Source organism: Capsaspora owczarzaki, assembly GCF_000151315.2.
Source record: "Capsaspora owczarzaki ATCC 30864 unplaced genomic scaffold supercont2.6, whole genome shotgun sequence".
Taxonomy (NCBI): Eukaryota; class Filasterea; order Ministeriida; family Capsasporidae; genus Capsaspora; species Capsaspora owczarzaki.
Genome location: NW_011887297.1, coordinates 1457338 through 1471322, shown reverse-complemented (window position 1 = coordinate 1471322; position 13985 = coordinate 1457338). Strand labels below are relative to the sequence as shown.

The 13985-nt window shown below is 51.4% G+C and overlaps 5 protein-coding genes across 5 annotated transcripts; 2 read left to right on the top strand and 3 right to left on the bottom strand.

The window, feature by feature from the left end:
* Positions 1-29: 29 nt before the first annotated feature.
* On the top strand, positions 30-2595 carry CAOG_08780 (hypothetical protein; the record flags this gene model as incomplete). Its single annotated transcript, XM_011272108.1, has 3 exons — positions 30-565; positions 950-1496; positions 1525-2595. 3 exons carry the CDS (start codon positions 30-32, stop codon positions 2593-2595), a joined length of 2154 nt encoding a protein of 717 aa, XP_011270410.1.
* A 1871-nt stretch (positions 2596-4466) lies between these two features.
* Positions 4467-5463, bottom strand: CAOG_04457 (hypothetical protein; the record flags this gene model as incomplete). Its single annotated transcript, XM_004348235.2, has 3 exons — positions 4467-4721; positions 4808-5198; positions 5294-5463. 3 exons carry the CDS (start codon positions 5461-5463, stop codon positions 4467-4469), a joined length of 816 nt encoding a protein of 271 aa, XP_004348285.2.
* Positions 5464-5789: 326 nt separating this feature from the next.
* CAOG_04456 (hypothetical protein) lies at positions 5790-7895 on the top strand. The gene is made up of 4 exons (XM_004348234.2): positions 5790-6311; positions 6762-7338; positions 7437-7530; positions 7605-7895. Exons 1-4 carry the CDS (start codon positions 5812-5814, stop codon positions 7784-7786), a joined length of 1353 nt encoding a protein of 450 aa, XP_004348284.2. The 5' UTR covers positions 5790-5811; the 3' UTR covers positions 7787-7895.
* CAOG_04455 (vesicle transporter) lies at positions 7881-11821 on the bottom strand. Its single transcript, XM_004348233.2, has 16 exons — positions 11777-11821; positions 11046-11177; positions 10782-10943; positions 10577-10669; positions 10199-10440; positions 9988-10115; positions 9644-9890; positions 9479-9562; positions 9300-9388; positions 9044-9200; positions 8841-8942; positions 8632-8732; positions 8478-8550; positions 8275-8392; positions 8123-8195; positions 7881-8024 (listed from the first exon to the last, which is right to left on the bottom strand). The coding sequence occupies exons 1-16, from the start codon at positions 11802-11804 to the stop codon at positions 7994-7996; spliced, it is 1860 nt and encodes a 619-aa protein (XP_004348283.2). The 5' UTR covers positions 11805-11821; the 3' UTR covers positions 7881-7993.
* Positions 11822-11898: 77 nt separating this feature from the next.
* Positions 11899-13765, bottom strand: CAOG_04454 (arp2/3 complex 21 kDa subunit). The gene is made up of 6 exons (XM_004348232.2): positions 13744-13765; positions 12876-12978; positions 12648-12793; positions 12417-12549; positions 12247-12335; positions 11899-12145 (listed from the first exon to the last, which is right to left on the bottom strand). Exons 1-6 carry the CDS (start codon positions 13747-13749, stop codon positions 12080-12082), a joined length of 543 nt encoding a protein of 180 aa, XP_004348282.1. The 5' UTR covers positions 13750-13765; the 3' UTR covers positions 11899-12079.
* Positions 13766-13985: the final 220 nt, after the last annotated feature.

Genomic DNA, 13985 nt, shown 5'->3' with positions numbered 1-13985 from the left:
TCCCACCCCGCCGCCGTCTTCGAATATCAATGAACACTCATTCCAGCTACAAGGAAGACATGGTCAGACGGGCGCAGGAGCAACTTGAGGTCGGCCTCGCCCAGATTGCGACCGCGTCTCCCTTCCGCCAGAGGCTCCTGACGAAGGCCACCGCCCTCAAACTATACTATTTTGACCCGTTCCTATCCACTACGGATGTCGGCGGAGCTCCGGGAGCCTCCGCCGAGCGAATCTGGACGACCCGCCAAATCGCCCATGCGCTGGGTCGATCGCAGTCCATGATCGCCCGCTGCATCAAGGCCCACGCCAACCTCGCTCCTGACATTCCTGGAATGACCTTAGATGAGTTGGCTGACGTTCTGCGCGAGGATCCCATCCAGGGACAAGGCTACGTGTTCACCGTCCCCGAGGAGCAAGAGCTCGTCGAGTTTGTCAAGCGGTGCTGCTTAGGAGCTGTCTCTCTGAGCAAAACGGAATTCACTCGATATGTGCTTGCAGCCTCGAAGGTGCCGAGGCCGGACGGCGTGGAAAGACGTCAATTTGAGCACGACAAAGTTTCCGACAAGTGGGTCAATGATTTTGTCGCCCGTCACAGCTCACAGATTGGCTGGCGCAGTAGCAGCGTGTTGGAAACACTTCGAGTGGCTGCTTTGAGTGAAAAGAAGCTCGGCAGTTTGTTCGCGCTACTGGCGGAGTACAGCAATCTTTACCCGACTCTTTTCGCTACGCCGGCCAATATTTTCAACATGGACGAGTCGGATTGCTCTGTGGGTCGTAAAAAGAAGCGTGCCCTGGCTGCTGTTGGTGTCAAGCGTGTCAGTCCGTGATCTGGCCGAACCATTACGATGGGACCGCATGTTACTGGTCTGTTTACTGTTTGTGCTGATGGCACCGCTCCTGTTGCGCCCCACTTCATTGTCGCGCATCCACGGCCCACTCTACCTCACAGGTGCACCGAGGGCCTGGACGAGGAGTTGATTCACCAGTCCGAGTCCGGCTTCATCAACGAGGAAATCTTCGACAAGTGGTTTCGAGATTTCGTCGAGGTCGTCAAGGAGCGAGCTACCACCACCCCCGTTCTATTGGTGATGGATGGCAGCTCGTGTCACAAGTTCACTGTCGGGTTGATTGACCTCGCGGTGAGCAACAACATCCTGGTTGCGATCCTTCCATCGCACACGTCGACTCACTTGCAGCCGCTCGACGTCACCGTCTTTGCCTGGTACAAGAACTTGCTCGAGACTCACGTGCAGTCGATTTTGGATGAAGACTCGCCACTCATCGACGTGAACATCAAGCTTCACGGGGCCATTCGGGCGTGGAACGAAATTGACGACCGATCCAACTTGATCCGATCTGGGTTTCGCCAAACTGGTATCTATCCGCTGGACACGGAAAAGCACAAGACCCTAGCGTTGCCTTCCGTCGCTGACGTTGCCGTGTCTACGACCCCCCTCGCTGCACATTCCCGAGCCACCCCCGACCCCGGATGCTCGGTATTCGGCGTTGTACCGTGTCCGTCAGATTGCCGATGCCGCCCTGGTAACCATTGGTTGCACTCCGAGAGCTCTACAGCAAAAGAGGGTGCACGATGCAGCGGTAGCTGATTTGCGTCGAAATCTCGAGGTCGAACTTTCGGTGCAAGAAGTCCTTCGGGCCCCACCCAGGCCCCTGCGGTCCAGGAGCATTGGCAACAGCTCCATGCGCGTTTCTATGAACTCGACCGCTCGATCCCCGCTTACGCCGGAGAATAGGGATGCCCAGCTTAAGCGGCAGGAGTTGCAAGAGAAGAGGAAGCAGCTCGAACCTCTGAAAGAAGAGTACAATCGGCAACGGCCCATCTTCCTCCGCACGCTAAAAGACCTTGACTCACGCATCTTGACACTTGCGGAGACAATTCTTGCTCTGGAGACTCAGCTGGCTGCTCTGGGAGAAGAGGTCGAGCAGGACATCGAATCGGCAACTGCCGCGGAGACCCGAAACAAGCTAGCTGCTGCTCGCCTGCAGCATACCAAGCTCGTACGTGACCGCGCGACATTTTTCAAGAACCGTCTCAAGCGACCCACTCTTCTAAGTCTTGAGCCAGCGGCGACCGCTTCCACACCTCTCGTTCCTCGGCGCGTCAGCAGGCCTAGGCCCATTCTCGCTTCGCAATCGATGGCGAACGACACTGTCGACTTGGATCAATCAGCCAGCGAGGAGGAAAGCGAGTCTGACGACGATGACGACGAGAATCAAGCGTCGTCCGAAATGGCTTCCGCTGCCATCGGCCACAACGACAACCAGGAGGACCCCAGCGATGTCCAGCGTCAACCTCAAGCCGCCCGCAAGCGTCGCCAGGAAGATGACGATGAAAACGTCGCGCCCGTCTTCACCACGGTCACATCAGACTCGAGCGATGTTGTTCAAGTCGATTATCAGCTGAGCTCCACCGAACTCCAAGAAATCCGACGCTATCGCATGCCAACGCGTAGTACTACGAAGCAAGATGGACATAATGTCAAATTGGCGCGTGTAGACCTCCAACCTGCGTCGTCAAGGCCGGCGCTCAGCGACCTGACAAACCTTTCTCGAAGCAACACGCTACCACTGTAATTTTCCGTGTTTTGTGTTCAATTCTATGTGCATCCCATGTCATTCAATGTAGTTATGTGTTTTTTCCGGTCAAAAAGGGTGAAATCATGTCTAGGCAGGGGAAGATTGGACCATGCCCGTCCGGCGCGGGCGGTCTGGCACCTGCCGGGTTCTGTGGTCACATACAGTAACCGTCGCACCAACTGCAATACATAGATACCAGTTGGTATTACATGTCCCAGTTGAAGATGGGCCGACAGATCCTCGACACGGGCGACACGGGACTGGCAAAGTCAGTTTCTCCCTAAAAAGACTCAGCCCTAATGCACGCCCAGCCAAATCGAAGCGAAAATTTTCCCCTCCGATTCGCACCAAAATTACCAAATCAACTATATAATTTATGCTCTTTCCAATGATATAGGTGGCAGGGCGAAGAAATGAACAGGGGGGACTGAGTCTTTTTAGGGAGGCCCTCTCTACAAACTGTGTGATGGAAGGGAATAAAAAGTAACAATGAAACCTATACTGAGGGAGCGAGGAACCGCTCCCGAAAAAAGACCACCATGAATATGATGGACAGGGAGGGTAGGGAGAGGAGGAGGGCCAAAATAAAAACTTGTTTTTTTTTTCTGTTATTTCTCATTTTACTTTTTTCTACTTTAGAAAAACGTCTTCCTCTTCCCTTGCCTCCCGGAAAATGTTTCATCACAATTTATCGATGAAACATTGAATGAAATAAAAACTCATAATGAATATTATGGACGGGAGGGTAGGGAGAGGAGGAGGGCCCCCCAAAAAACTTTTGTATTCCTTGTACCTTTATAATTTCTTTTTTCTACTGTAGAAAAAAGACTTCCTCCCTTCCCTGTCTCCCTGAAAATGTTTCATAATAAACCAAGGTCAAACCAGACAAGAAGGAACACCAGGAAAATAGTACTCGACAAAACAAAACCAACACAAATCAAGACAAGAGACCGAGAAAACCGAGGCCAAACACAGCGGAGCTGTGCAGTTAAGTCGCGCCAGTGACTCACTATTCTCTATATGGGGCCGTTTTTTTAAAAAGGTAGAGTGAACCCCCCAAAATATGTCGTTCATATCCACCACCGTGTCCTACGTCGCTTTCCGCCGCTGGTGCTCTGATTGTGTGGTTTACACCATGCCATCAGTGTGCTCGAGGGTCGGGGGCGCAGCGGAAGTGCGTTGGGCGGCGGGGCGGAGCGAGAAAAGGAGCGGTTTGTGTCGCGGTGTGATTTCTCAGCCAAGCTTTTCCCAGCCCTCAATCTGTGCCACTGCTACATTCTGTTGCGGGTTCATCTTGTCCAACAATAATCGGGCCGCAATAGAGGGCGATTAGCCCCAGCACACTTGGGTACAAAAAAAAAACCAAAAAAAAACAACTCTTGCATGTCCAAACCGAGTGCTGAACTGTTTTATGCACTCTCTCAGCTTCCGGCTCCTCCTGCCCAGCCATTGTCCCGATCTCCGATCTAAAGAATTATTTGATGTGGTGTGGCAGCCCGCTGACACTGATTTGCTGCGACGAGGTTGCGTTGACCGTCACACCTTCTCGCGGCCGTACGGTCGCCGGCGGGACAGCGGCGTGTGGTCTGATGCACCGAGTGGCATGGACACATGGTCTACTCTCTCGGGAGGGGGTTGCAGGGCAGGGGAAAACAATTGCAGAGCTCAGCGACGCGATGGGAGTGAAAGACATGGCGATTCTACCTTTTTACAAAAACAGCCCCATATACTACTTTTGAAGCCTAAGAGAGCCGAAAAACAGCTTTATTGAAAGTTCACTCGATCATAGTGTATCGTGTTAGAGCAACGACGACGACGGTTGCAGGGGGCCGTTTGGGTTGTTGCTTGAGAGAGAAGGCTGGAGTTCCTCAAAGTTTCTTGGGAAGCTCGAGGTTCAAGGGAAGTCGGTTTTCAACATAGCGATTGCGGGCAGTCACAATCTTTCCAACAGTATCGCACTCTGCAAAGGCAGCGTCAGCTTCTTCATCGGTCATATATTCCAAGTTGACATCGTGGTTTCGATACTGATTCACTACAGCTTGAAGCTCCTCTTTCGTCCAGGCGAAGTCCTTGAGACTTTCGAGTGCAACAATTTTCTCGTTGTTGTTCCAAGACTCCATTTTCTACCAGGAAATCAAATCGAGCAGAAAGCAACGGTTGAGATGAAGTAATGATCTTCCCGATTAGCATTTCTTCAAGCAATCCAAACCTTGGCAAACTCGCTGTCGGCCACGTTGATCAGAACGGTGTGCACATTCGCCTGCACTGCATCCAGTGCCATGCCCTTCACCATGACATGGAGCTCGTCTTCCGTGGCAACCTTGCGCAACAACTCGAACTGGTCCAACATCAGGACAACACGCCGGCCTGATTCGTTGGCTGCCTTCTTGAACAGAGCTGACAATTGGGGCGCCATTCGACTATCGCGAGGAATAGACATATCGCGGAACAGCTGATAGCGGAGTGCCAACGAAAGGCTGGTGACTTTCTCTTCCGACATGACTTGTGCAATGTTTGCGCAGTCAACCACGCAAGCACCCGCGATTTGGCGCATTTCTTGCAATCGACGAAGAGTGTAACGAGTCGCTGTCGACTTGCCGCTTCCCGGTTGGGAAATCAGCAACCAAACTCCAGCAGTGCTGTGCACAAGTGGGGAGGAAAGCGCGGTCCCAAAGCGTTGGTTGGGCCACAGGACTTGACCGATCGGAGATTCACAGGCAGTTTGACAAAGCGGCTCGCGCGCCAAGAAGCGAAACGTTTGGATTTCCAGGCGAGCGTTGCAATGCCACCGAGAGCCGACACGCAAACAGGACCGAGGGTTAATACAGGATAGTCCCGAACCTCTTGAAGAACCTCGGTAATCATGGCGGAACCAAAAAAAAAAAAAAAAAAAAAAAAAAAACCGGAAAAAAAAAAAGAAGTGATCTCTTGGGAATTCGTTTTATTTTGGTTTTATTTTGGTGGTGTGTTTTGTCAAACGAACGCAATGTGCTACCATTGGCACGCCAGCGAGCGAAAAGTGTTGGCGAGGTTCGACAACGAGTGCCCGCATCTAACTCAACATGAAGTGATGCACTGCAGCCCATGTTCGGGTGTAGCACCACAAAGCCACTAAAAACCAGCCCTTAAGAGAGCTTTATTGAAACTCAGTCGATCATGCTCACCTGCATTCATTTTGATTCTTGTTCATTCATTTTTCATTCTGCTCTTTTCATGATGCAAGGGCGACTTCTCTCGTTGGCGCTTGCTGTGGCGCTGCTGGCGATCGCCGCGACGACGACGACAGCGTTGCCCGTTGCTGTTGTTGTGGATCCGCTGCGCCCGCACGTCCACCTGCACACGCCTGGGGACGCCTCGAATGCAGCACCCGAGCAGCTGCACATTGCGCTGACCGAGAACAGCGGCGAGATGCGCTTCATCTGGGTGGTGCAGGTGCCGTTCAACACGACGGGCGCGCTGCTCCAGGGCCAGTGCCGCGTCGGGCTCGCTGCCGGCCAGTACGTCGCCTCGTTCAACGCCACCAGCGACTCGTACTTTGTGCAGGGCTTCAACGGCACCATCTTTGACGCGGTCGCCTCGGGCCTCCAGCCAGACACCCGCTACCACTACCAGTGCGGCGACGCCAGCTCGGGCTTCACTGCCGACACGGCCTTCCTCAACGCGCCCGTCCCCGGCACATCCCGCACCGTCAACATTATCAACTGGGGCGACATGTGAGTTTTTGGTACTTGTCCGCCGGCGGTCGTCGCAGTCTCACCATTTGCATTGCTCAATGGAAGGGAAGGGGGGATGGATTGATTGGCTTGAATCAGATGACCCGTCGGGCCATTGTGAGCTATTTGTGCGCAATGCAATGCAATGCAATGCATCTGTGTGTGTGTGGCGACGGCCAGTTGATGATTGTTGCACTTTCAATTGAGGGATGGGGTTGGGGGTTGATGAAATTGGGATGAAAATGGGACGAAATGGGATGGCGAACGATAATGCTCGTAGATCACAAACCATGATCAAGTTAGTCATGGATGGATGTTGCAAAGTGGATGGGGTTGGACCGCACTCATGAAAATCGCAAAAGATGGCAATCTCAACATCTTTCTTTCACTTGACATTGTTCTTGACCGGAAAAAAAAAAACTCAATTCTCTTCCTTGCACTGGAAAACAGGGGCGTCAAGGACTCTGCGCACAGCGTGGCAGCCATCACCGAGGATGTCAACACGGGTCTGTACGAGCTCATCATCAACGCCGGCGACTCGAGCTACCAGGACGACTTCCCGACCCCGAACGCCTACATTTGCGACAACTTTTACAACCAAATCCAGCCGTTCGCGTCCAAGATGCCCATGATGCTCGTCGACGGCAACCACGACACGGCTCAAGACTACGTCCAGTGGCTGCACCGTGTGCGCATGCCCAAGCCGTGGACTGGCGACGGCCCGCTCTCGCGCTTCTACTGGTCGTTCGACTACGGCCCAATCCACTTCCTCGTCTTCTCGACCGAGAGTGGTCACGACACTGCGCCTGGCTCTGAGCAGCACAACTTTATGGTGGCCGACCTCCAGCGTGTCAACACCCGCCGTAACATCACCCCGTGGGTCGTCGTCCTCACCCACCACCCTGCCTACTGCAGCGATCTCCTCCACTACGAGCGTTGCCATCCCGAGGCCCAGCAATTCCGCGAGAACTACGAGGAGCTGCTCTTCCAGAACAAGGTTGATCTCTACGTGACTGGCCACAACCACGTAAGGCCGCAATTTTTCGTTGTCGTCAACTTTTCTTTTTTGATTGTGACCTTTGCGCAAATGCTCACCCCGCCCCCTGGCAATGGCAATGATTGTAGGACTACGAGCGCTCATACCCTGTTCACAATGGCACCGTCGTCAGCAAGAGCTACCACAACAGCGGCGCTCCCGTTTACATTGTGAACGGCGCAGGTATGTTTTTGTCAAAGTCACAGCTGTTTGTTTTTGCACAACCTCCAACTTGCCCCTCTTTTTTTCTCGAACAGCTGGCAACGTCGAGGGCAGCGAGAGCTTTTTCGAGCCCGGCATTGAATTCCGCGCTGCTCACGGCATCACCACCAACAAGGGCTACGCTCGCTGGCACGTCAACATGACCCACTTTGACTGGGAGTACTTTGATGCCTCGCACAAGGTTGTTCTCGACCGTGTCACCCTGTCCAAGTACTGAAAACAGCCCCCCTCGACTTCTATTCCCATGACGGTGGTGGTTTGTTCTTCAGTGACACATTTGTTGATAACAAAAACTCTCCCTTTTGAAAGAATGACAAAGAATTTGGTTTTTATATTTTTTTTTCTTTTAACAAGCGTCGGATGCAACATTGTGACGAAAAAGCGAACTGGACACAGAGCGACGGAAAGCCTCATCGCGATTGGACTATTCCATGTTCAAAACAGTCGAGTCGGCTCTACCACAACCAAAAGACAGGAACGAAATAAAGCAACAAAAAGTGAGTCACATTAAAATCCACATCTCGACTGCAAAGAGTTTGCATGCAGGCCTTACGTTGCTTCGGCCGCCTTGTCCAACGACCCAAGATTCTCAATGTATTGGTTTGCGGTCGTAAAGTGCGTGCCACCTTGTTGTGGGTAAGGAAGCAGAACGTCAGCAGATGTGGAATGCGCCAAACTGCCAAAATCACCATTCTAGATACTTACCAACAATGATCTCGCGCTTGCTCTTGTCGTTGACTTCGTATGCAGCGCGAAGCTCAGAGTAGGTGATGCCGCCCATGAAGAAGACGATGAGGCGAGGGCCGGTCTTGGTTTCGCTCGTCTGACCAAAGCAGAAAAAAAAAATGGTGCATCGTGAGTGCGCGCGCAACCAGATGAAACACTATCAACAGCACCGGTTTGCTTACCTTGCGAGAAGAGGAAGCAGCGTCTTTGCCCTCTCGCTTGTCCTTGTTGGTCTTGGCCCAGCCGCTCTTTGTGCTGTTGAATTACGTTTGATACAATGAGCTTCAACATCACACTGGTGCAATGGAGCAAAATCTGCAGCACACTACTACACACCTGCGAACGGAAGCTGCAGCACCAGCGTCTGCGGACGAGTCAACATTTTCATCGCGAACCGAGGCAAAGAAGTTCTTGTCGACCTTGTCTTCGAGAATATCCTGCATTCCCCCAATGAATCAGCAGAAACGAGTGCCCTCCAAAATTGAGAGACGGCTCAAGCCAAAAAACAGACAAAGAGAAGCACGACAACCAGAAGCGGCACATACCTCGAGCATGTCCTTCAGCACGGGAACCCATCGCGACAGCGCGTACGAGGTTTCCTCGGAGCGCTCGCGGCGTTTGTACTTGCGGAGGGTGCGCTTGTCGTTCTATAGTTGTAGTTGAAACACACAAACAAAAAAAAAATGAGTGATTTGCAAACACGAGACTGTTTCGCCGTTTGATCGCAACGCCAGCGCAAACTCCTCACAGTCGACACGGCGGCGCCGAGATAGATCAAATTCTCCATGGCCTTGCGGAGCTTTGGCGGGAGATTCGAGTGCTCCATGAACTTTTGTAGCTCGCTGTCGAGCAGACCCTCACGCGTGAGGGTGTACACGGTCAGCAAGCGAAGCTTGTTTTCGGGACTGTATGCAGAAAGTAGCCGGAAGCCGGAAACAAACAAAAAAATCACAAATTCAGAACGGCGAGATCGCTGCCATACAAAGTAAAAAAACCGCCCTTACGAAATCTTCGAGTCCTGCATTAGAGGAACCAGCTCGGGGATGATGTTCTTGATGGGTTCGCCGTGTTCATCCTCGCCCATAACCATGTTCTGAAAGTTGGAAACAACAACACAGCGGAATGGTTAGATGTCCAAAAGTCGGGGTAATCGCAAATACTAAGTTTCCGCCCAGAGACTCACCTGCTCAACACGCGCAATGGATTCGAGTTGGAGCTCCTTGAAGAATTCCATGCAGCGCTCGGCAATGTGCACATGCAGCGAGTACTAAAGCAAAAGAGACGTGAGTCACAAAGTTCAAGACACATACCCCCACCATCTCGGCAGGCAAGTTAGCTCGAGCTTTACACGTTGCATTTGGTCTTGGTGCTGGGGCATTTCCTTGAGCGCCTCGCTGAGCTCGCCGAGCGACACCTTTTCAGTCTTGCTCAACGCACCAGCTTTCGACTGCGACAGGAACTTTTTGAAACCGTCCGACACATCGCGGATGGCGTCAGCAATGTGGCGGTGACGCAGGTCAGGCCAGAGGCGGTCGGATTCGCCAATGATGACTGGCTTGGTTTCTGTACGGCCGTTTCCAGTGGAGAATTTGAAACTGGTAAAGTCCAGTAAAAAGCAAAGCAGCGGTGAGAACAAACAAAAGATGGAGTGCGACGGGACACCAAAGTTTCGTTCAGAGCCAAATGGCTTACTCGTAGACATCGTTCACGATGGGCAGCAAATCATATGCCATCGCCTGGTAGGTCAGCTCATGCAGCATCGGCGAGACGAGGTCCACGCTGCGGTCCACAAGGAAGAGCTGGGATCGCTTCGAGGAGGTCTGTGCGAGCAAACAGTTTGTGGTTCAAAGGTCAGTTGACGGGTAAAAAGTATCGCCTGATGCGCCCACGAGCAGAAACATACCGGAACGATGGAGCCGGCGGCAAGGTACTGATCAATGCGAGCCTGGACATAGGTGGCCAAAGTCATGTTCTGCTCGTTGGTGGTGCTGTAGCGAATGACGGGGTTTTCGCCAAGGGTTGCACAAAGTGTCGCGATTTGGTCGGCAATGCGGCGCTGAGCGGGATCAACGTTCGCAGAATGGGGGCTGTAGAACGAATGGAAGCTCTGGGGAGAGTCCAAGCTGAAGGCCTGAGACTCGGCGGCTGATGAATCAGAAGAAACAAAATGTAACAAACATGAAACATGGGCGAATTGAGTTGGGTTGGCAACCATCCTTCTTGTTTTGTTCCCCATCCTTTGGCGGAAAAAAAAAAGCAAAAAAAAAAAAAAAGCACGTACGCAAGAACTCGACGTAAATCTCCTCCAATGTGCCGAGGAATTGCACGAGCGCCTTGCAGCTAGAGAGCTTCTTGAACAGCGCGTCGGGACACACTACGGAGCAAACACAAGACACACAAAAAACAGAAAAAACAAAAAAAAAAAAAACAACTTGGTACCAAGGACGCTGGCAGACACCAAAGAAACTCAAAACTAATCGTCGTACTGGATGTAAAGAAGATGTGCGCCTTCTTGTACTGGACTTCAGAGACGTGCTGCTTGTCAAAGTCGGCAATGATGGCATTCACCGACTGCTCAGTCGGCGAGACGAGGTAGATGGCCTCGTACTGGCGGAATGCACGGCGCTTCTTGGCAATGTTCTCCACAACTGTACGTCCATGTTCATGCCAACATTGAGCCATGGCAGGCACACCAATAGACGCCAATCGACGTTTTGGTAGAGCGACGGAAACACACAAAAAAAACTTACGGGTGACACCTTCGTCCATGATGTCGTACATCCTGCAGACGGACGAGATGACGCGCGTGGAGAGATGGTCCAGCACGAGGATCTTGAAGTTGTTTTCCGGCTTGATGCGGCGGATGACGCCGTCCATGATGCCTGTGAAAGGGGGAGAAAGCATTACAGAAAAAAACAAGGAAACACAAAATGAGGACAGCGAACGACCGGTTTGGCAGGGTGACCAGATGCGGGGTTCTCAGATGCATGATGAGCAACGGAGCTGCAGACGGTACGACGAGGAAGAGAAGGGAAGGAATGGAAGGGAATGGAGAGGACGAGCGGAGTGAACGGGTACTCTCGCCGTCTCGCTCTGCTGTTACAACAGATTCGATTGAGCGCGTTGGTGCACAGTTGCGTTTGAGCGGCTCCAGTCGAATGGAGATACACTGAAAGCAGGCTTCGACGAGACCGAGTGCTGAGGTTGAAGTAATGACGGCAAATAAAAGAAAAAAAAAAAGAAATAAAAAAAAAAGGCCAAAATAAAATGGTCGAAATGTTATGGAACGCTTCGAGCGCTGCAAACACAAATGTGATCAGCGAGATGGTCAACGAGGACAAGAAGAGAGTTGGCTGATATGACGAGCGGGGGCAAAACGCGGGACGAGGAGGCCAGCAGGGAGCAGGCAAGCGAGGGAAGAAGGGAAGACAAAGAAGAACGTTTTTTTTTTTTTCAAAGTTTTGGTCGGTGTTTGACGTACGTTCGTGTGTCAAATCGCGCATCGACATGGTTGATCAGATGAGAAACAAGACTGAAGAATGATGGGGGAAAAACAAAAAAAGAAAATGAAACAATAGCAATCAATCAATGCGCAAAAATGGACGGAGAGTGGAGAAAAAAAAAATTCACAATGGTTTTGAAACAGCGGACAAGGTACACGAGCAGAATGAACATCGCAACACGTCGAATCAACAACATGATTACGAGACACAAATAAACAGACACGAGTCAGGCTTCAAGGAGTATTTTTTGGGGGAGAGAGAGATGAGTAAAACAGGGGTTCTTAAGGAGCGTTACGGCCGTCGAGCGACTTGTTGAGGAAACGACGCTTCTGGAAGCACATCCACCACTGGAGCATTGGTAAGCAGATGGGGGGGGGAAGAAAAAGACCGTCGTGAGCGCATGCACATTCAGCCCAAAAACCAAAACGCAACGTAAATTGCAACAAACCTTGTCAGCGGGGCCGTTCTTGTAGACACGTTCGCACAGACGGATGCCAATCTCCTGTCGGAGCTGGGTAATGTACTGGCGCATAGTGTCTAATCGGAGAGAGGGCCGAAGAAAGGGGTGAGACATTTCTCTTAAAACCACAACGACAATAAGAAAAAAAAAAACCATACCAGCGTCAGCACGAGCCTCAGGGAGCTGGTAAAGACCGTTGAGGGGGAAGTTGCCGTTCTTGTCTCCGGGAAGAGAGAAAGTCTCGAGCGACATGGTGTTCATGGCCTTGAGACCGTCGTTCTTGGTGGGGCACTGTGAAATTTGGGTAAAAGAAATGTTGAGCAAACAAACTTTCCACGATCGCCTGCTTTCTGAAAAGGAAAGCCTTCAAAACAGCACAAATGCCTCACCTTGGCCAACTTCTGGAGGCAGTCGGTAATGTACAAAGTGAGGTAGATGAGGACGCGGTCAGCGTTGCCCTTAATGTCAAAGTTCTTGAAGAAGACGTTCGCCTTGAAGTACTTCAGGGCCTCCTCGACAATGTCCTCAGAGCCGTCTGCGAGTGTGCATGCATCGGTGAGCGGCAAAGCCCTTCCCCCTGACAAGCAGGGTGGTTCAGCAATGCGAGCCGAGCTTACCGCCACGGGGAGCGGGGCCCTTGACGGACGAGTTCAGGGGCAGGAAGGCAAAGTTGCCGAGGCTGCGGAGACCGGGCAGCTCGTTGAAGTTGGAGTGATAGGCCTGATGAGCAGATCGCAGATAGCAAAAAGCAAAGCGAGAGAGAAGTGAGAATGACTGGAGACAAGATTGACAAAAAAAAAAAAAAAAAAAAAAAAAAAAAAAAAGACAAATTTTTTCAAACAAATCCCGCAAAGTAGAAAAGCGATTTGTGGGGGTTGGCACGCTCGCTGTTCCGCACCGCACGACCCGCGATGCAGGTTCAAAGCGCAGTGATCTCAACGGGGGATTGTTGCGCGGCGATGGCTGCGCGGACGGCAACGACTACAACCCTCAAACAAAATGCTGGAGATCTGCATTTTTAATATTATTTCTTTAAGGCAAGTTTTTTTTTTTTTTTTTTTTGTGTTGTTTTTGTTTGATTTTGATTCTTCTTTCTTCCTTGTTGATGACCGCTGCAGGAAGATCGCCGAGCGACGCAGCTGCGATGTGCGTGCGAGAAACACGGCGGGAGTGCAGCTGAAGCGAAAACGAGCAGCTACGGAAGCAGAGGGATGGAGAAGAAGAACAACAAACAAAAAGAAAAAAAAAAGAAACAAAAAACATTTCAATCCGTGCTGGTTGTGGATTGTTGTTGCGTTGCGTTGCGCTGGGGGGCGCGAAGAACAGGCAGATGAACATGCGCTGGTAGAGGCGTAGTGGGGAGGCGTGCGTGGCGGGAGAGCGGGAAGACGAGCGGAACAAAAAAAAACCAAACGGGAACGCAAAGAAGAAGAAAAGCAAAAAAAAAAAAAAAAAAAAAAAAAAAAAAAATCTGTTCTTCTTTACAGGCATTGAATTAATCCACACAAAAAAGACTGGAAAGCGACGACGACTTGAATGCAATGTCAAGGCAATGGAACTGTTGATCCGAGCAAAGAAGAAGAGTTTGGGTATGTGAGCGAGAGAGAGACGTACTTGGAAACGCAGCGAAAAATAGAGCCAAAGTAAACGGACTGACGTTTCCGCCCCTCGATCGGACCGCGCGTCTGAGGCTGGCAGTGCTGCTTTTGGAGAACAACGTTAGTACG

Bases quoted from the DNA above. Each gene is read 5' to 3' on its own strand.
- CAOG_04456 (XM_004348234.2), top strand. From the start codon at position 5,812: ATGATGCAAGGGCGACTTCTCTCGTTGGCGCTTGCTGTGGCGCTGCTG. The intron at 6,312-6,761 runs GTGAGTTTTTGG...ACTGGAAAACAG, and splicing joins ATTATCAACTGGGGCGACAT to GGGCGTCAAGGACTCTGCGC. The intron at 7,531-7,604 runs GTATGTTTTTGT...TTTCTCGAACAG, and splicing joins TTACATTGTGAACGGCGCAG to CTGGCAACGTCGAGGGCAGC.
- CAOG_04455 (XM_004348233.2), bottom strand. From the start codon at position 11,804: ATGTCGATGCGCGATTTGACACACGAAC. The intron at 10,116-10,198 runs GTATGTTTCTGC...TTGCTCGCACAG, and splicing joins CCGCCGGCTCCATCGTTCCG to ACCTCCTCGAAGCGATCCCA. The intron at 9,563-9,643 runs GTAAAGCTCGAG...CTTTTGCTTTAG, and splicing joins ACCAAGACCAAATGCAACGT to TACTCGCTGCATGTGCACAT.
- CAOG_04454 (XM_004348232.2), bottom strand. The intron at 12,794-12,875 runs GTAAGCTCGGCT...GCACACTCGCAG, and splicing joins GGGCCCCGCTCCCCGTGGCG to ACGGCTCTGAGGACATTGTC. The intron at 12,336-12,416 runs GTATGGTTTTTT...CTCTCCGATTAG, and splicing joins TGAGGCTCGTGCTGACGCTG to ACACTATGCGCCAGTACATT.